This window comes from Tachypleus tridentatus, chromosome 11 (assembly GCF_004210375.1).
Source record: "Tachypleus tridentatus isolate NWPU-2018 chromosome 11, ASM421037v1, whole genome shotgun sequence".
Classification (NCBI taxonomy): domain Eukaryota; kingdom Metazoa; phylum Arthropoda; class Merostomata; order Xiphosura; family Limulidae; genus Tachypleus; species Tachypleus tridentatus.
In genome coordinates, this window is record NC_134835.1 from 91,864,500 (window position 1) to 91,886,419 (window position 21,920).

At 33.1% G+C, this 21,920-nt stretch overlaps 1 protein-coding gene across 1 annotated transcript in view; it reads right to left on the reverse strand.

The window, feature by feature from the left end:
* Positions 1 to 15,172: 15,172 nt before the first annotated feature.
* Positions 15,173 to 21,920, reverse strand: part of LOC143232757 (exportin-6-like) — a 61,253-nt gene continuing 54,505 nt past the window's right edge. The window contains 1 exon segment of the mRNA XM_076468568.1: positions 15,173 to 21,261. Within this exon segment, the coding sequence (XP_076324683.1) occupies positions 21,160 to 21,261 (102 nt within the window). The 3' untranslated portion in view covers positions 15,173 to 21,159.

Sequence of the window (21,920 nt, forward strand, 5' to 3'; positions counted from 1 at the left end):
TATGTGTTAAAACGAACTAAAAACTTCGTGAAGCTTTCATTTGCTTCCATTCTCGTAATCTCTTCTTTGCTCCTGAAAACAAGACAAAAATATTGTTTACAGAAAAGCTTTACAGGAGATCAATATATTAGCATGTAAATAAAGTACTAGTTAAAGACATTTTCTTCTGAGTAGCACTGGGTACTCTGCTAGCTCGTAACAATAGCCGAATAAAAGGACGAATGGAAACATTTACCGGCGTTATATTAGCATAATGTAGTTTTTCGCATGGAATAATTGTGGATGTGAAGTTTAGCTGAATACATAAACAAGATACGCAACATTAATATCTCTAAGTTTTTCCATGTTCACTAAAAATATTATTAAAAGAATAACATTATAGAAAACAATAATAATGACCCAAATATATTCTATGTTTTACCTACATTTGCTACATTTCAGAATTTAAGATTTGCAGAAATGCTAATATTATTTTAGTAAGAAATAAGGTTTTCTATGCCCATTATTATCATGGCAGAATATTAACTACAAGCGTAGCAGGAGTCGAATCCCTTTCTACCAATTAGCAAACAAATGTAAAAACATTACAAACAAAATGTAAAATTCGGAACGTTAATGAAAAAAATAAAACTAATCTAATTTGAAATAAATAACTCCTACAAACAAACCGATCTCTTAAATCACCAAATTGGCATTTTTTTAAAGGAACGCGCAATAAATTAATTTCAATTTTAATGTCTTTCCAAACATTTTACGTGTGAAAATTACAATAATTTGAAATTTAATGACTGCTTAAGTTACGTGTATAATTTGCCAAAATTCCAGATCTAGAGCATAAAAAGTCTACTCTTAAACAACTACTTGCTTTTGATAATAATTTACGATTTTATTTATTTGGTTTGTATGAATGATAGACTATAATAATACAAATATTTCTACGTTTTATGAAAAACATCTTGCAATAAATATATTTACTTGGTCTTTAAAAATAAAATATATTGTAGGAACAATACTTTTGAATTGTAAAAACATATTATAGGGTCATAACTATTCATTTAATTACTAGAAAAAATATATTATAATAATATAAAAACTGCATGAATGGTAAAAACAAAAGACACTATAAAAATAAAAATATGTGTTATGTTTTAAGAAAGCTATAATAGAGTAAAAAAGTAATTGTTTGGATTGTCGAAAGGACAAAATGTGGGGATATAAATCCTCGTTTGATTGCTAAGAATGAAATATTATAATATATTATAAGGTTCTACATATTGCAGAAACATATAATTATTTGGATTGCAAGAAAAACAAAAAATAGGTTCAAGTATAGAGATCCCTAATTTAGAGTCACAGACTAGAAGGAGTCCAACTATTAAGCAACGTCCGCATGATTATAACACCATTACCCAGTGCATTTCTTTCATGTTCTCTATGGTTTTAAGAATCAGGTCAGTGGTTCTTTAAAGAACTATAGAGTCTAAATAAGAGATAAACATAGACTTTTCTACAAAACCTTCATAGAAAACCCTGTGAACATCTGCTGTTCTGTAGAGTTTTTATAAAAGGTACCTGTAAAACCCAGGCTGTTCTACTGAGCCTGCATAACATGTATCTGTAAACCAAAACTAGTCTACAGAACCTGCAAAAGAGGCATCTGTAAAACACAGATTACTCTACACAGCCGGCATAAGAGGTATCTGTAAATAAAGGCTGTGCTACAAAGCCAACGTAAGAGGTAACTGTGAACCACAGACTGTTCTACAGAGCCTGAATAAGAGGCATCAGTAAACAACAGACTGTTCTACAGAGCCTGAATAAGAGGCATCAGTAAACAACAGACTGTTCTACAGAGCCTGAATGAGAGGCATCAGTAAACAACAGACTGTTCTACAGAGCCTGAATAAGAGGTATCAGTAAACCACAGACTGTTCTACAGAGCCTGAATAAGAGGCATCAGTAAACCACGGACTATTCTATAGAGCCTGAATAAGAGGCATCTGTAAAATACAGGCTGTTTAACAAAGTATACGTAAAATATTCTTCATGAGCATGAACTGGTCACTTATCAATTTAACATTTACTTTAAAAATATAAAAAAAGAAAACATTAATGGAATTTAGGTATTTTAAAGTGATAATAGAAAGTGGTTTGAAAGTCAGGAACTAACAGCAAAATGATTCGTGGTGACAAGAAACCCACTTGAAGTAAAAATGTATTCTCAAGAACGGTGGTATGGGTATTAAAACTTTAATTAAAATAAAGAACAGAAAAACCTTTCGACCTTCTAAGATCATCTTTAGGTTAACAAAGATAGATTGAAATTAACTGTTACCGGGCACATGTCTCAGGGATGAGAGAGTAAACGGGTACAAAATTGTAGGGAGCGTTGCTGTTCGCACGATCGTGTACGGTTAACATTGGCGTAATATAGATGTGTTCAGGCATAATGGAGTTTAAACAGATAACACAGTACACAAAGAAACACTATGGACTTACACTTCTCTTATAATCGCTGTGCAGTGGCGGCGCCAAGAGGAGGCTTGACCCCCCAAAAAAATGAGCCAAGCCCCCCTCAGCCCCCCAAAATTGTTACCTGCATATACTCATAAAATATGGAAAACACAATTGTCGTTGTTGCTTAACAATTAACATCAAAGAGACACTGGTGTGTAGAACTCAACGTCTTCATTAAGACGGAAGTATGTGTCATGCATCCCAAGCAACGTACTGAATGCATTGAAACTCATGCGCTGTATTGCCGCTCTCTGTGTAATGCCATTCTGTCTTGAGCTTTGACGAAGATTAGACAACCACGTTGATTTCAAGTTACAACAGATCATCAGGGATTTTACTTGATAAACAAAAGGTTTCACATGTATTTACCCATTAATTTCATTTATCTTTTATTGAAAAGTAAAACATAGCATGCATGTATAAGTGAATTGTGTATAGGTCAAAACTATGAGGCATTTAGCCGGTGTTGTGTCCTCTGTGAGATCATTTTGCATTGTGTATCAGCCATCCAAAATTGTACTGATGATTGTGGCATACACTTAAAATTGTGACTTGCAATCCAATTAATGTTATACTTATGTTTAGATAATAACCTGACATGTTAACTGACCAAATAGTATTTCTAAGCAATTCTAAAATGAATTTTGAAATTGTCATTGGGCTATTTAGAAGTGCCTAATTTAATGTAATGTAGTAGTTACATTATTGTAACAGGTGCTTGTCACACTTATAATAAGAACAATATCACAATCACAGTTTGGCCTGTATGAATAATGTGATCTTATGAAGATCTGTGAAGGTCAATTGCAATTTAGACATTTTGTTTTGGTGCTACATTGACCATTCAATATCCAGGCCGCGGGTTTGCTTTGTTCGAGCGCGTGATTCCCGCCTCGAACGCCTTAAACGTATGATCACCGAGCCGCTGACCATGGTGTACGCTCTGCGTACATGTACGCATATTTTCATGAACAAATTATTTCTATTTTTGTAATAATGAATTATTAATCAGAGTATGAGTTTTCAATGAAAACTGCATTGAAAACGCAGTTCAAAATAGCACACCTTTCTGAAATGTACCTTGGTATTTACATTATTATAATTTACCATCTATATTTCATATACTTCATCCACCCCACCCCACCCACCCCCCAACGAAAATATCTTGGCGCCGCCACTGGTGCTGTGGTGAAGTAATTCGCAGTGACGAGAAACTTTAGAAAGTGTCTTAGTTTTTCAGATCTAAAACAGATAGGACACTATAAATTGCTCGTAGATTCCCGACTATAAAATGTGTGTGTTTTTCTTATAGCAAAGCCACATCAGGCTATCTGCTCAGCCCACCAAGGGGAATCGAACCCCTGATTTTAGCGTTGTAAATCCGTAGACTTACCGCTATACTAGCGGAGAGCAACTATAAAATAAACTGTGTTTTGTTACCATGCATAGTATCTTGGTTTGTTTTTCTGTGAAACGAGTTCCTTGTACAATCGACTTCCGGCTTTCACACACAAAACCAAAAATGAAGATACGACTAATGTAATATAATTTTTATAATCATATCCAAACGAATGCTCACTCTTCAGCTAATGAATCCGTACAAATGCAACAATAAAATAATCTGTATCTCAGGTTAACCTGAAGATGATCAAGGAAGGTCGAAACGTTGTTCTTTGGTTATCAGTAAAAATGTTAATACCCATGCCAGTTGTTCTGAGATACATTTTAATTTCAAGTGGGTAACTAGTCATCAAGAATAAAATAATTTCATTTGTGACCAGTTAATCACATTAGCAGATCTATGAGCGGTGTATAAAACCAATTTGGCTGCACGTCATGTAAGTTAAGTGAAACACAGTTTTATTTCTGGAAATCCATTCTAGCGTCTGCAACTGCGTAACATACGTTTAATTGTTAAACTAGCAAATGCAATTTGAAACAATTCAAAGTTAAATTTTCTAAAAATAGTGATGAATAAATAAAAAATGTGCAGTCAACCTAATGCCTTGGATCACAGTGTATATGCAGTATAATTTATTATCTAGTTGGTCGTTTACAACCGTGTTTTTTCTTTCCATGTGTTATTTTAATAAGAAAAATTGCATTGTGTTTATTTTTAACAAAGAAAACTAACTCTACTGAATTATTGGCAAAATCCCTAGGTTTTGATGCAATGGGCGCATCAAACACATTAGAACACTCAGCTTCCCTAAGTAGCCACTGGGATTTTTTTTTTCCACTGGATGCCACCATTCTTTGTAATTCAATCGAGTGCAAGGAAAGACCGCTACGGAAGGGAGCGCTTTTTGACAGTTGTTATTTCTATAAAAAGTGTCAAAGGAGAGATTTAATTCATTTCTAACCAGCTTATTCGACTTCGTACAACGAAATAATACATGTATATGTATACCGATATAAAATACATATATATGTAAACCAAACAACAACAAACACATGTACTCAAACACATTACTCTCTTTATGCAACCTTTTCATCGTTCATACTCCAATATTCGAAACATTTATTTAAATCTGCTGAGAAAGAAAGTCCCTTTTTTGTTTTCATTAATTCCATTACAAAAGGTTTAGCATGGCTCAGTTGTTAATGCACTCGACTCGTAATCCGAGGGTCGCGAGTTCAAATCCCCATTACACCAAACATATGCACCCTTTCAATCGTGGGGGGATTTATAACGTTACAGTCAATCCCACTATTCGTTGGTGAAAGATAAGCCCAAAAGTTTGCGTTGGGTGGTGATGACTAGCTGCCTTCCCTCTAGTCTTGCACTACTAAATTAGGGGCGGCTAGCGCAAATAGCCCTCGTGTAACAAAAAGAAACATTTCTGTTTTTAATAAGTTTTTATCTCAGATTGGCCGTTTAGCAGATACGGAAACAGACAAGTGAATACTGATATGAAAGTTTAGAAATATGCAAAAAATTGAATAACTTTCCTGTAACGTATTCTTGAAAATAACATTTTGATAAGTTTTATTGTACAATTAACGATTTCGGAGATATACGACGTTGTAAACAAGAATTTAGCTACTACATACACATGTTTATATAGGGAAAAAGATATTCATCACTTCTTATAAAGTAGCACATTCTTTATACCTCACTCAATGAGTAAGGGTTGCTTTATGGATTAGAGGCACTTTCCGTATTCTGTGGCTTATCTGTGTGATGAGGGAAACCACCACTTTGAAAAATATTTTTATTGTAGGATAAGGGAATTCGAGGCAATAGGATAATTAAATAAATATTTAATGGTTACAAATATAATACATTTTCAGTGTAACTTATTTTATTATTTGTACAAGGATGAATATCTTAAAACATCTTCGAAAGAGAGAGGATTTTATGTCATGTTAGACACTAAAGAAACTTAATAAGATACGAACAGCATCTAGAAACGTAAACCTTCAGAAACCAAGCTATTAAGAGTCAAAGTTTGAAAACAGTTATTATTATTCTAAATAAAGGTCTAAAAACTTTAAATATTAGTTCTTTCAAAATCAAGAAAAGATAAATACAAATCATATGATTAAAACAAAGAATCCCTTTATAATTGATGTGTTGTTCTATAAAAGTTCATACACTGGAAAAATAAATTGTCAAACCAGGAGTAGCTAACTCTCCAAAGGTCTTGTAAACGTGAAGATTCGCATAACGTAATCTACTAACAACAAGGGACTGTTTCTTCCAGGCTGTTCTTGCACTTCTACTCTTAGAAGAAATAAAATTCTAAACCTGCTCTTTCTTTATCAGGGAATCATCGAATTCCCTCTTTAATTCCTGTAAAATATTGACCTCCACTACTGCTGATGACAACGCGTCCCGTCAATAAGTCACTGTTTTAGAAAATTAAAACGGTCTTAATTAACTGGAGTCTAGCCTACCTTTTCCGAATCTTAAACTTGTGTCCTCTCAGCCTGTTATCTTCATAATATACTGCAAAAAAAAATGAGAAGCCTTTATCCTTATCCATCTTTAGATAATCTTATCAACTTTAAAAAGATCATATCTTACCCTTATTTCTGAAAAAAAAAAAAGTTAAAAGAGCTTAATGTATCCATTAGAGATAACCTTTCTAACCTTGAAATCATCCTAGTGGCCCTTTCTTGAACATTTTCAAACAAGTCACTATCGTTTAATAGCTAAGGGGGAATGATTTTATACAGTATTCCAAATAAGGCTTAATTAGTGATTTGTATAGATAAAGAATTACCTCTCTTGTATTGCAATCAATATGCCTATAAATACGCTCTAAAATTCCGTCAACTTCTCCCAGGAGAAGAACACTGCTTTGACAGCTTGAGTGATTTATCCACCGCTATACAAAGCTCATTTTCTTCAGCCATGCTACTGATTTGGATTCTATCTATATTAAACGTTCGATTCAAATTATAATAAATTTGCATTTAGTACAATTAAAGATAATTTTCTAATTAATTGTCACATTTGCCAGTTAATTCAAGTCATTGTATAATACATCATCTTTAAAACAGCTAAAAATATACAATAATTGGATGTCATCAGCAAGCTTTCCTAATTTACTAGCTATGATTCTATCAATATCATTAATATAAATGAAAAATAATATATGTATGTGTTTTCTTATAGCAAAGCCACACCAGACTATCTGCTGTGTCTATCGAGTGGAATCAAACCCCTGATTTTAAGAGTTGTAAAACTGCAGACTTCCCGCTCAACCAGCGGCGGACGGAAAAAGAGTAGAAACACAAGCACTAACCCCCGAGGTACTACACCAATAAAAGGTTTCAGTTTAGTTGGACTCCATTAATAAAAGCATTTTGTTTTCTCTTAGGCAACAACTCTACAGCTGAATTAGCTTAACTTTCCATAACCCCTACCGATACGATTTTTTTAGTTGATATTTTATGTATTACCGAACAAAAAGTTGTTTTTTTAATCCAACTATACCAAATCCATGCCCTTTCCTTCATTTAGATAAGATGTAACGTCTTTGGTAAAATGTAACAGTCTATACATGTCAAATATAATTTTCATAAACGTGCTGGCTTTCAATTATATAATAATATTTCACCAAATGGTTTTCGAGAGCTTCTCTTGTAAGATTTTTCCAATTTCCAAGGTAAATCTTATCCCCTTTAAAAATAAAAGAAACGTTAACAGCTCTACACACTTTGTTTGGTCCTGATGCTTCATCTGTTATTAATCTCCCAGTCTTTCTACTCGCCACTAAGGAATAAATATCTACACGAAAAAGTTTAATTCAATTACTTTTTATAAAATGCTCAGGGTCAAAAATATTGTTAATATATTATCTTATAACAACAAAGCGGTGGGTTTATTTTTTTCAAACACAAAGCAATATAACAGGCCATTTGTGCTGTGCTAACCATAGGTGATATCGAAACCCAGCTTTTAGCATTATAAGCCTTCGTACTTTCCGCTGAGCAACTGAGGACAAAACAGAAGTTAACACAGAAGTTTCAACAATAGTCTTGCCTTCATTATCTATTAATGGCCCACTCCCCATTTTACCAGTTTACTTTATCACGTTTTTAAAACTTTGCTGCAAGTTCTATCAAATCATTCATTCTCTACTTACTCTTCTCAGGTTCCAATAATGCTGACTGCAGCTTATTCCCTTATTCTATCAGCCCCTCAGATAATATTTAAAAAAAAATTCAATATGACCACTTCTTACCCTACTTGTCTCAATCGAAAAAAAATTAAAGAATCTTAAGTTATCCCTATAAGACAACTCTTCCATCTATGGAATCAGCGAGGCAAATTCCCATATTTACAATAGAATGTTCATGGTAAGAATACTGTTCTTATGTTTTCTTGCAAAAACAAATAAACCCCTTTCCATCCCTATGTTAACATACTAACATACTATGAAATAGTCTCAATGTTAATTTTAATATCAATCAACTGTTTTTCATAAGCCTCTTTGGAATTACAATTCACTTATGTCTTCACTCCTAACAGGCTGAAGTTTCATCCCTTGTATAAAGAACCATCCCATATTTTCTATTAAAAAGGTGTATCATTGTTAAATAACTTATAAATTAAAATTTCAAAAGTATTATTTGTACTAGTTTTTCGAATCTAAACAAGTTTCAGTAATACGTATTATATCAAAGTTTTCCATTTGAAACTACAGCTCTGAACTCACCTGTTTTATTTCTTATATTTCTAAAACTAGAATAATGACACCTACGTTTATTTTTAACCTTTTATATGTATACTTCAATCAGACAGATTTATCTTTAAGCCCAGCGTATCTCAAACTTTCTTGGTTCACGGCGCTCTTAATGTCTCAGTAATTTTTTCACGGCGCCCCTAAGTAAAAAAAACAACAAACTAACAGTTCTCTTTATTAAGTAGTTAGGTCCAAACAACTTTATACTTAAGTATTTATGTCCTAAGAACTTAGTAGCTGTTTGAAAGAATAATACACATAAATTGAAAGTAAACACAATATTTTATTTCATTTTTTGAATAACTACAATTATTAATGGGATGTGTGCGCCTGTTTGGCACTGCTCAACTTCTCAAACCTTGGAATCAGATTGGACACCGTCATCTTCACTTCCTGCTCCACATTGATTTTCACTCGGTACTTGCTTTTTATCACAGCAACCGCCGAAAACTAGCTTCGCAGATATATTACGTCGCAAGTAGACTTAGGATTCGCTGAGCTTTAGCACTTAGCACCGGATATTCATCTTTTACTGATATCAAAAACTCAGTTAGTTTAAACTCAGTTTAAAGTATTGTCACAAGATAGCTCAATAATATTTCCTTCTTCTGCAGAAGTAAATTCAGATGGGGCCTTAGCCTTGAATGGGTCTTGGATCCATGCAAACTTCTCCATATCCTCTGGAAAGTAATTTTCAAACCAGTCCTGAGCTGCGTTATCTGTTTCTCAAAAACAAATTTTAGTTCGTGGGTCAAATGAACTTCATTATATGTAACAAACTGCTGCAACAGGGGAAACAATCTTTGCCACCATTTTCATTTATTTTTTCTCCACAGTAGTAACTTTCCTCTGAAGGCTGAAACCTTCTCTGTGAGAGTTTCAGAATGTGTGTATTGCTTGCTTCTCTACAAAGATTCAACAACTTTCAGTTTTTCAAAGAGATCGCACAGGTATGCTAATTTTAACAAAAAAATCTGTATCCCAGAAGTTTTCAGCACATTCGTCTTCTTCTTCGAGATAAGAGTAGAGTTCTTGTCGTAATTCAAACACACGGGACAGTACATTCCCACGGGAGAGGCATCGCAATGTACAGTAGTAAAAAAAAGATGCATACTCAGATTCCATATCCTCACAGACTTTTATTTTAAAAACCTCGTCTTCTGCGGCCGAGTTTTTATAAAGTTCACCACTTTCAACACACTTTCCAGGACTAGGTTCAGTAGAGGACTCAGGTGCTTTGAATCAATGGCTTCCCTGTGGATTACGCAGTGGGTCCACAGTGCATAAAAAGCTTTGCTTCTTTCACTGATTTCAGTGAAATCTTGGCACTGAAAGTGCCAACAACACAAAAGATTCAACAACACAAGAGGCTGTTGCAGTCCTCTATAACAGCCAGACATAAAGCGACCACCATCGGTACAAACGCCAACGCAGTTAGTCTAAGTTGTTTTCACACATAAAAGTATCAAGGACCTCAAACAAGTGTTGAGCCTTTGTACCTGCAGTGATACGTTTACAAAAAAGATCTTCCAAAATTTTATCACCATCCACAAACCGTGTGTAGCAAATCAAATGAGCATCCTTGTTACTATCCGTCGCCTCATTTAGCTGTAACCTGAATCCCTTCTCTTTCATTTTTTCAAATAGCTGATCGTTAAGGTCTTCAGCCATATATTGGATTCTACGACTGATAGTACTGTTGATAAAAGCACCTTTTAAAGTAGTATTCCCACAGATTCACCAACTGTAGCTGGTAAAATCAGTTCTTCTGTGACGGTGTGAGGCGTTTTACATTTTGTGACTCTATATGCCACCTTGAAGGATACTAACAAAGCATTGCTTGGTATTCATGCTTGTTTCAAAAATGTACTTTTTGTTCTTTCAATTCTTTTAACTTTCTGATAAAATATTCACGGAATTTACTGGCCATGTTAGAATGATTGCTCTCTAAGTGGCGTTTTACTTTACTTAAAAGCGTGCACTCTGGAGCCAGAACCTTTGGACATAATACACACTGCGGACACTCTTCATGATTGACATCTACCGAAGTAAAACCAAAATCTTGATAACTTTCGTCATATTTCTGATATTTTCGTTTCTTCACAACTTTGCCACTGGTTCTTATTAATGTTCGAAAATATTTCCATTTTTATGTACAAGGACTAAAAAAAAATCAACAACTGAACTTCGCTGGATCTCGCAGACATTTGACCGTAACACCATTCATTATTTCGATTACTGACGGACCCGAAGAGTCGACAGGTATTTATATGCAAAATCTAAAAAACGACAAAGTTCGACAAGTTACTGGTGTAGCCGAAAGTACAAGTAAACAAAAACATTTGAGAACGTCATCGAAAGAAATGTAGTGCGATATAATGTTAAAACTGTGAACTACTACGAGCTAGTAGTTCGTGCAGTGTTCGACAGATGCCGATATCGATGTTTCCCTCGAACATTTGAAATATCCGGCAGCGCCCTGGAGCACTTCTGCGCACAGTCTGGAAATTACTGTTTACAACTATTATTACCTCCATCAAGTGACGGAGATTACGTTTTCACCCCTACCTGTGTTTGTCAGCAAGATTTTCGAAAACGGCTGAATAGTTTTGAACGAAAGTTGGTATACGTTTCAACTACAACCCAGGAGGAAGAGGTCTAGTGTACCTGACCCTCCTGGGTATACAAATTTATATACCCAAACACCTAGAGAGAGAGAGAGAGAGAACTACAACCAATCTTAAAGTTTGTTTGGAATTTCGCGCAAAGCTACACAAGGGCTGCCTGCGCTAGCCGTCCCTAATTTTGCAGTGTAAGATAACCGCCAACTCTTGGGCTACTCTTTTACCAACGAATAGTGGGATCTTAAAGAGTTTGATTTTAGAAGTTCAAGGTCAAACATTAAGTTCAGAATAAAGTCACAAAAACAAAACCAAAAATCCATACATATATTAACACAGAAACGGATTTTGATTAAACTTGGCGAAAGTGCGTATAATAATATTCCACATTGTTCTGCCAAAAACGATCCATGTCTGTCGGGTACAACAGATATCCGGACGCTCTACTGAGCAACTTTTTGGTTTCCATTTTTATTTTCCGTTTACCTAGTTATCTTATGCCCAGTTTCCTAAACTACTGTAATGCTGTACAATTTAATTTAAACTTCCCTTCTTTTAATTTTTATACATTTGGGGAAACCATGATTTCCATTCGAAAAAAAGGGCATGTAAAGTAGTGGCACGAGCCTAAATATGATATGTTAAAATAGAATGCTCATTAAACCATGATACCTAATATGTTAACCCTGAAACTGATGAGCTAACCTGCATAGAATATGAATAAAAACACTATAACCCGAGCGCTTTCGAAAGGTTGACCTTTCTTCTTCAGCGGCATATTAGGACAAAATATGTTAAGACTTTTGACGAGCTACACAATCAGCCTAAACACTTTTCTTTTAAGAGTTTATTTAATTTTTGTTGTTGTTTTCGAAAACAATATTCCAAATAACATATTCAGGGGAGATAACCTACAACTCATTACAATTTGTACAAGTATCTATATTACCCGTTCAGATGGTCTTCCCCCTCCCAAGCAAATACAACAAGCACAATACCAAATTGGTAGACGTTTCTATGACATATCTGTTACCATATTTGCGTAAGTATTAACACACATATATACAACCTTTCAAACATACGGTTACTAACATCACAATTACATACAGATATCAACATCAACAGTTAGAGAATTCACACAAATTTATCTTAATACAAACACATCCTGAACTATCAGTAAATAACTGTTTCGAATTGAATAACATGTTTACATCACGGTAGGATATGTTCAAATATTTGTAAAGGATTGTGTTTCTTAAGATCTGGGCTCTTCCATCTCAAAATTACCGCTGAGCCACCAGGACTGCAAATGAAGGTGGGGGAAGGGGGGGAGTAAACTGGTGTTTTATTTCCAAATGTTTCTCAGTAACATCTACGTTCTTGAGATGTTACCTAGGTATTACCCAGGAAACCGAGAAAGGCGTTAACAATTTAGTATTACTTCATTCTGTCAGTTTTGTGATCAATGAGGCTTCAGTTTCCCTTCGTTAATCGGATGACCAAAGAAGGTCGAAACGTTGGTTCTATGCGTTATAAGTAAAAGTGTTAATACCCACACCAACTATCCTGAAGAGCTTCACTTAGTTAAAAATAACCAAACCTTGTTTTGAACAATTTAAGCTTTCTTAAAAGACGGTGGAAAAACAAATACATAACTTAAAAGTTATTGTTTTGAATGATCCTTTAAATGTCTGTGACAATTTTAATGTAAATTCATGTAATCAGTTGTGATATCCTCCACCACTACCCTTTAACTAGAAATTACAGTTTGAAAATTTGGAAAACTTAAACGTTATATACTTATTTGGAACGACTCCTTACACACTCATTGCAATTTTCACAAATCCAGAGCCCCAGAACTCTTTTTTTTTTTAAATCACGAATATAAAATATTTCCTTGATTCTATTTTGAAGAGTATAAAGTGACCCTAAATGCAAAATTCAAGTTGTTTTGTCAAACTTATGGTTTGTTTTTTTTTAATTTCGCGCAATGCTACACGAGGGCTATGTGCCGTGCACTACTAATTTAGTAGTGTACAGAGAAGGAACCTATTCATCACCACCTATCGCCATTTCTTGGGCTAGTTTTTTACCAACGAATAATGGGATTGACAGTACATTATTATGCCCACACGGCTGAAAGGGCAAGCATGTTTTGAACTCGCGACCCTCAGATGACGAGTATAGCGCCCTAACCACTTGGCCAAGCCGGGCCTCAAAGTTATGGAAGAAGTTCAAAAATCATATAAACACATAAAAACCGTAAGTAAAATAAACAATTACAATGTAAATACCAGATATCACATCAAAGGAAAACTTTTAAAAGCGGTTTTACACACAATGTCGACCTATTGTCATTGAAACTGCAAGTGGTGACAACTAAAACCTGTTAGAAAAAGTAAACATGAAATCAGTTATCAAATATATTAACAAGTACATCAACATGCTAGCGGAAATTTGTTTTTGTTAGCACTATTTATTGTCTTTACAATAATACATACTGTTGTTCACAAAACAACGTATCGATATATTCAGTGTCGCCGGCTTGAAATTATTTTACCCTTATACTCATTGTTTCAACCAGGTTTTGTTTATTAATTTCTCGCAAAGCTACAAGAGGGCTATCTGCGCTAGTCGTCCCTAATTTAGCAGTGTAAGACTAGAGAGAAGGCAGCTAGTCATCACTACCCACCTCCAACTCTTGGGCTTCTCTTTAACTAACGAATAGTGGGATTGACCGTAAATTATAACGCCTCAACGGCTGAAAGGGCGAGCATGTTTGGCGCGAAGGGGATGCGAACCCGCGACCCTCAGATTACGAGTCGCACGCCTTAACACTCTTGGCCATGCCGGGCCAGTGTTGAAATGTAACGGGTCAAAGTAGGAAATAGACTATCTATGATATGCCTATCACAGGTACCGAAACCCAATTATTTAGCGTCAGCAGGGTTACGTTGAACCATTGGGGTAAAGCCATTGAAAAGCGAACGAGATGAAATTAATAGGTAGTACTATTCATATCTTCCAGGAAAACGCCTCAAACCTGTCTATATTTTCGACTGCCTCTCTTGTCGTTATTAACATGGCAGAAAAATGTGGTATAGTATAAACAGGTGATGTTGCTAAGACTAAAGCATCCTGCTTACGACTCACGTAACTTATAAACACAACACATACTAATACAATTCCTAATCATTCACAAATTCTCATAACTTGAAAACTTGGGCGATATGATTGTTTCGTACTTCATCAAAATTACGAAGTCAATATAAACAAAGTGAAAAAAAATGTTACATTGTCCTATATATGTAGACAAATTAATTATATGCAACGAGTTTTGTCTTTTCTAAAACATGTTACCTCTCGTTCTTGTATACGGCATTCGTCTTAAAGGCCCTTATCTCTTAGTTTTTAATTTCTGACCAGGTGAAAGGTATAGGATTGACCGTCATGCACACGAAGCTTTAAAGTGGATGGAATAATATGCTCTCCTGAAAGAGCACATTTTATTTTTTATTATTGAAAATTATTTTATTCAATAACATAACAGAAAATGTTAACAAGTTCACCCCGCAAGTTTTTTTTTCCGCTCACACAAAAAGTTGTACTTACAGTATGCAAGAATTGGGAAATAACTAAAATGTCGTGGATTATAAGTTCTTTATAATCATTATATATATGAATCTGAGATACACTTCTGTCATCAAAAATACATAAATTTCTTGTCTATCAATTGAATGTTCAATTTGTGATTACGTCAAAAACGTCGATATTACTAACTTTACTGAAAATTCTCACCTATTATATGTATTTAAACCAGAAACAAACAATATTCTAAGTGTTAACAAGACATTCATTTTATTATAAAGCAATTTAAAGGCCTTACAAACAGTGTACACATTATTTACACACTGAACTTTATCGGTGGTCCATTTGCCTCACAAGGACAATTTCTTTCACTTCAATTTAACTACTTCATTCCACGTATGTGAGCGTGAAATTGCCACTGTAAATATTCCCAAAGGATGTTTGAGAATCAAATCACGTGTTTGTCTAGAAACTTCAAATATGAAAGGACATAATAAATGCAACACATTTAACGCTATTTGATAAACTGTTTTCACAAAGAGAAAATCAGAATATTTAAACAATTAACATTCATAATAATGCATATTTCAACTGCCAAAAATTAATACGTTAACCAGACTTTGTTAAGGTGTAAAAAACAAAATTATAATGAACTTGGATAAAGATGTAACCATTAATACAGGATTAAAATGATAAAAACATTATAGGTTTTTTACACAGAGAGAGGTTAACCATTGCATCTTTTCCTTCTGTACTAAAAAAATGAATTCATCATCACCTCCATCTGAGCTGCTTTATTAAGTTTCTTTTAGCATCACAGAGGAATCTAGTAAAATACACTAACACAAAACTCTTTCCGATTTACTTAACATTATAATGCAATTTCATTACTGAATTTACTAGAGTTAAACAGAAAACTGGAGATTATTCTCAATACACAAAAGAAATAAACAAGGATTTTGTCAGGTAGCCAGATCCACACCATTTAAAATATCTGTAAACCCTAAACAATCAATGTAATGAATGGAGGAAGATTTTAATTTTTAATTACCTAATTAAATTCACTGGGCAGAATTGCAGAATTAGCATAAAGCAGACCCAAAAATCATTTTTATATCACATCAATGCATATAAACTAAATGTCTACTTTGTTGCACAGTTTATAAAGCAAATTCAGCTCTCAACAATAAATGAATGCTTAGTGTGTCAATTTCACCTTATCTTTAATACCCTACACTGTGATACTGACTTCACAGTTGGATTACTAATTCTTAATGACACATCCTGGCCACTTAACTAGCAATATTTACACCTTCAGTTTTTACTAACTATCATAACAATAATTCAATAATCTCAAATGTGCTTAAACAAAGATGTGACACATGATAATTTACGTACTAGTACAGTCCATGAAAGTTTACTTAAAAACTATATATCTGGAACCAAGTTTATATTTAAATATACAATGATAAAAAGTACTAGTTTTACTTTTAAACAAACTGATACATTTATTAACTTTCATCTTGGAATGGTGTTTAAACCTGAAGGAATATTATTCTTAAAAATGATCATCACATATAAACAACTTTTGAGGAAAATATCTAAAAATGCTAATATTAAGATATGGATTATCCAATATGAATTACCCTGCATTTGTTTTGTTATCATTACCCATCAAGTAAACATTTTCACAATAAGAATGTTACTTCAAGTTTGGAATTTATAATCACAAGTGTTATTTTATCCTCAAGATCAATGATTACAGATTTCTAAACCTTTAGATGATTGTTTTCTTATAGCAAAGCCACATCTGGATATCTGCTGTATTCACCAAAGGTAATCAAACCTCTGATTTTAGCATTTTAAATCCAATGACTTCCAGTGTATCACCAGAGAACAACTTTAAATGAAGGTATCTCTAATGTATTCTTTAATGCTTCTTATACAATTATGGATCAAAATCCTACAAACTGTTTCTGCTTGTTACAAATAAACTGAACTATTAGTAATGTGAATCACTACAAACAAGACCCATTTTCTAGTTGGAGGCTAGTTAGTGAAAATCTTGCACTGAAAAAAAATTTAAAATAATAATCTGTTATTTTTCCTGGACAAGAATCTATCATCTAAAGAATTATTAAACATTGATAATACATAACAATTCTGGATTTATGATATATCAAATGTAGGGATAGTTACAGAGAAAAATTAAATGGCCAATAACTTGAAAGTACAGATAACTTACAATATGCAAAATACAATTGGAATGAAAATAATACACAGTATTTCACACTATGTACACAACAGATATATTCATTCTCATATTCATTTTGGTCCCTTTAAAAAAATAACTTTCAGTACTCTATATATACATTCATTTCATTACTATCACTGCACAGTAGGAAACTGTGTGTTATCTTCAAACTGGTTCAAACCTTTCCGTAGACCAAATATGTACCCTCAACACTGACTTTGTAAATATAATCAATAATGAAGTTCTTTTTTCCATTTGTAATATTTGAATATTCATCAATCAATTAATCCACAAACTTCTGTTTCCAGCACCATGGATGCTGAAAATACTCTGAGTGTGTTTAGAAAGTGGTATCTATCTTCTTATAAAGTCTCTAAGAAGTATATTTATTCTTGCACAACACATGCCATTCAGAACTAGACATTTCTTTGAAGCTGATTAACTGTTGACAAAGGCACTCATTACACTAGAACTACACTTGTCCTGACAAATAACCAAGTTCAAGCATTTGATAACATTATTTACAATGTTTATTACCACTGTCAAATAAAATTATGTCAAGTGAACGTATTGTGTACAACTTGTCACTCTAATCTATAAGAAATGTGATAACTGTACTAAAGTTAATCACAACTTGATTAAATCTTCTTAAAACTATAGCTTTTCTTCTCAAAGTTACAAACTCATTTCATAAAGACTGTCTTACTAAAACATGTAAACATTTCCATGATTTAAACTAGGTAGTATCTTAAACTTGAATTCTATATTTTAAAGTAATTTAAATCTAGTACTTGTAACAACTTGTAGGCTGGCAAAATTATTTCCTAGTTACTATTCAACGTAGCCTGAGAAATACATACTTTTGTGTATTCCCATTTCATTACACTTTAGGAAGCCAACATGCTAAATAGTTAAAATAATAAGTTCATGGCTTAACACAAAAATACACCATTAATGTGCAAAAAAAAAAAGAGAGAGAGAGAGAGAAAGTGCAATAATCAGATTCCCATGAACAGTTCAGGAAATTATATTAAAAATTTTAGACAAAATTCTTAAAGGTAAAGTTAAGATAAAAGACTCCTAACACTGTTTTCTCTGTATACATTTCTGATAGAGTTGCATCAATAGATGACTTCCAAGAGCTTTGAGAGAGAGAGAAGTTCCAACTTAATTAAAAATTGTGAGAAAAACAATAAACATGTCAAATTACACAAGTGACATTAGATCATTACATGTGTGATAAAAACTGTTGATGTGAAGGAAAACTGGGTCATTGAAATTTTTATTTTAAGCCCATGGCCATTGGTTTGTAAAGAACTTTAGAAAATCTTAGACAACAAATACAATTGGAAAATATTCCTTGTGATTCATAATGAATTACTATGGACTAAACAGAATTAATTCAGCATTATCAGACTAAGACAAAAACAGGGGATATCAGTAAGACAATCCCTGTACAAAATATTACTAGTTACTGTTTTCAATGAAAATAAGATGAAATTATAACATTACCAAACCTGTAATTTATGAACTTCATTACTCCAAACTGCATTCACTACACTGCTAATTTTGAACATCTATTTTCATCATAAAAATACAACCAAATACACTAATATCACCCACTGTTTACCAGTAACATTAACTGCTACAATAATCTACAAGTTAACTTTTATCACAATTTTTCTCTACAGTGATTCTCTCTCTATTCACTACGTACAAGTTTATAGAACTCTCAAAAACAGCATCCTAAAGATACTTTGTAAAATAATATCTTTAAATCTTACCCCTACTTTTATATTAGATTTTTATATGCTTAAGTGCAATTAACTGCAAGATTAAAAAATATGTGGAAAGCATGTCAAGAGTGGTATAAACATTTTTAGTATACCTAATACAGCCTTTGAAAGCCATGCCTTAGAAGCAAATATTTTCTTACAAGTTACATAAAAATGCAGGAAAAATTCAATTAGTTATTTCATCCAGATTTATCAATCTCTATCCTGAGATGTTTTCTGGCTACTAGGCTTAGCAACTAATCTAAAATATATTTTCTACTGTGACACTGGAATATAACGTTAAATAAGCACAAAACCCAAAGAAACAACAGATTAGCCACTCAAGGTAAGACAGAGTTACTACATTACTTACACTGTTCCCTCATTTTGAAGGTACTGTCAGTCTTTGACAATATGCATACCTTATCACTGTATTAGGAAAACTATAGCATTATTATTCAGAAATAAATAGGTTCATTTAATATTCTATAACTATGTTGTTATTGTTATAAAAAATTGTTGACTGAAACCAATATAAAATAGCAGTTTTTTCAGTTCTGCTGTCATGTAATACTGACAAGTCACTGTAGAATATTTTAATTTCATAAAAATGTAGTAATTGTTACCATATAAATTAAAGCCAGAAAATATTCTGGAAAGAGAGAAAAATAAGAAAAAAATAGACAATAAAAGAGGTAATATAAGCAACATCATAGCAGCATTTTTGAAACCTAGTAAAAAATTAAAACGAACAATTTTCAAAATATAAATAATGAATTTCTTACTTATAACGTTTTTTTGTACACGAACATAATAATTTGAAATGACTGCATAACTATTAAACCAAATTATGAAACTCAACAGGCACACAGGCAAAAATGAAAATGTCTTATTTTTGTTGTTTTGTTTTATCAAAAAAAATGTTTTTTATCAAGACCAAGTAGCTACTTGTGAAACAGATGATGCAACATCAGCCTTTAAGGGTTTAAACAACAATTCTATTTTATATACTTTCTGTGACTGTAATATTGAATTAAGGCTTTATAAAATATGAAAGATTGCAATCTAGGACTAGTATCACACAAACTAAATTATATGCCACCACCACCCCAACCCTTAAATCCCTGAGACTCACAAGTACATGGTAACAGGCCAGAAAATAACTGACTGTTGCCTTCAGAACCAGCTGAAAGGCTTAGACACTTAGCAGGGTCCCAGGATACCTCTCAAGCTACATCTCCAACAACCCTTCATAAAATAAGAATACTAATAAGCAGTGCAGTAAGTTAACACAGCAAGATGATAGGGATGCTACTTGATCCACTTCTTACCACAATGTAGCAAAAAGCAGTCTCTTTATGAACCATCAGATGAGAAGATAATGCAATTTAGAAAACAACCCAATAACATTTTAATATTGTCATTATTTCAACATGAGCAGCTTTTAAAATACCAGCTGTTCAAAAGAAATACAAATCATCCAAAACTTTTCAAATATTTAATATAAGCATTTCTACCATCTCATACAAGAAGTTGTTTGGCACAATGGTACAGAAGTGCCATGAAACCCTTGAACTGCAGATTTATTGTGGTACAAGTGCTTCTTCAGACTGTTACAGTTTTCTATGGCACCATTTCAGGTTTATTGTATACAGTACGAATACTTCACGATTTCTAACAAGAGAAATTTCCACACTAACACGAAATCTTCAGATTGGTTAATGAAAATGTAAATATCTTTATATTACCAGGAATCCTTCATTTGCTGCCTGCAGAAAGTAGACATAATGCTAGGACATTTCAGAATGTTTTCTGTGAATGCACATATCTGGAATATTGACAAGACTTCCTTGGATTCCTACATGAGTAGGTCTAACAATGCAATAGGACATCTACAAAGTGTTCAATGTAAATATACAAGCTTGAAACATCATCATTACATCTTTAGACATGTAGATATCTTAAACATCACTTTAAGATATTATTTATAATATGTCTGTAGTTCATCAAACTTTAAAGACATATCCAAATGTGCAAAATACTCCACAACTGTTAAGCACAGGTATTTGGCACAAAAGCCAGGAAGTCATCAGGATGGTAAATATGTGGTTATAACAGAGTGAGGAGAAATATTCAGATTAGTAAAATACATACAATATGTTAAAAAAAAACATAAAACATAGTAGTTACTAGTTTTTCTTCATCAATCAAAATTGAACTGATCCAGCTGGAAGGCTAGTATTGCACAGTCGATAGTAACGGATGTCATTCACAAGCCTATGGATGCTCTGAGTGAAAGATGGAAGATCCTGGAAGTTGAGAGAAAATACCTCAATTAATAATAAATACTTTTTTTTTATTACCTTTGTTCCAGAGAATCTTATGTTTGACACTTATCCTAAAACAAAATTTTTCAAAATGATAAAAATATTTTAATACACACACACACACACACACACACACACACATTTTGAAGAAATTTAAAGAATAGTTTGATTCTTCTTAAGTACCAGAGAGAAAGAGAATACAAAAAATTGTGCACTTCAACTTTTTTCTTAATAAAAATAAAAAAATTTAAATACATGGACTTCAGATTTAATAATAATTGAAAAATATCAGTTCAACAGAAAAAATGAAAATTTATTACACTACAGTGCAAATAACTGATCTTTAAACTTTCAACAGTATGCTTCAGTTTTTTATTTATTGTGCACTTTCATTTTACTTTTGGCAGCCTTTGCCACATGAACTTGTCTTCATATGATCAAAATTACAGATCAGTTATCAAACAAGCTGGTTTTGGGGGAAATATTTACATATACTAGATATAAATGTTTATAATTTCAGTATAAACTGTCCATTTTATTACATACTGATGTAACAGTACCACAAAAACCAATCTTTTCAAACCAAATTTACATATGTAAAAGCTTTGAAAGCAGACATTTAAACACGATGTGGTTGATAT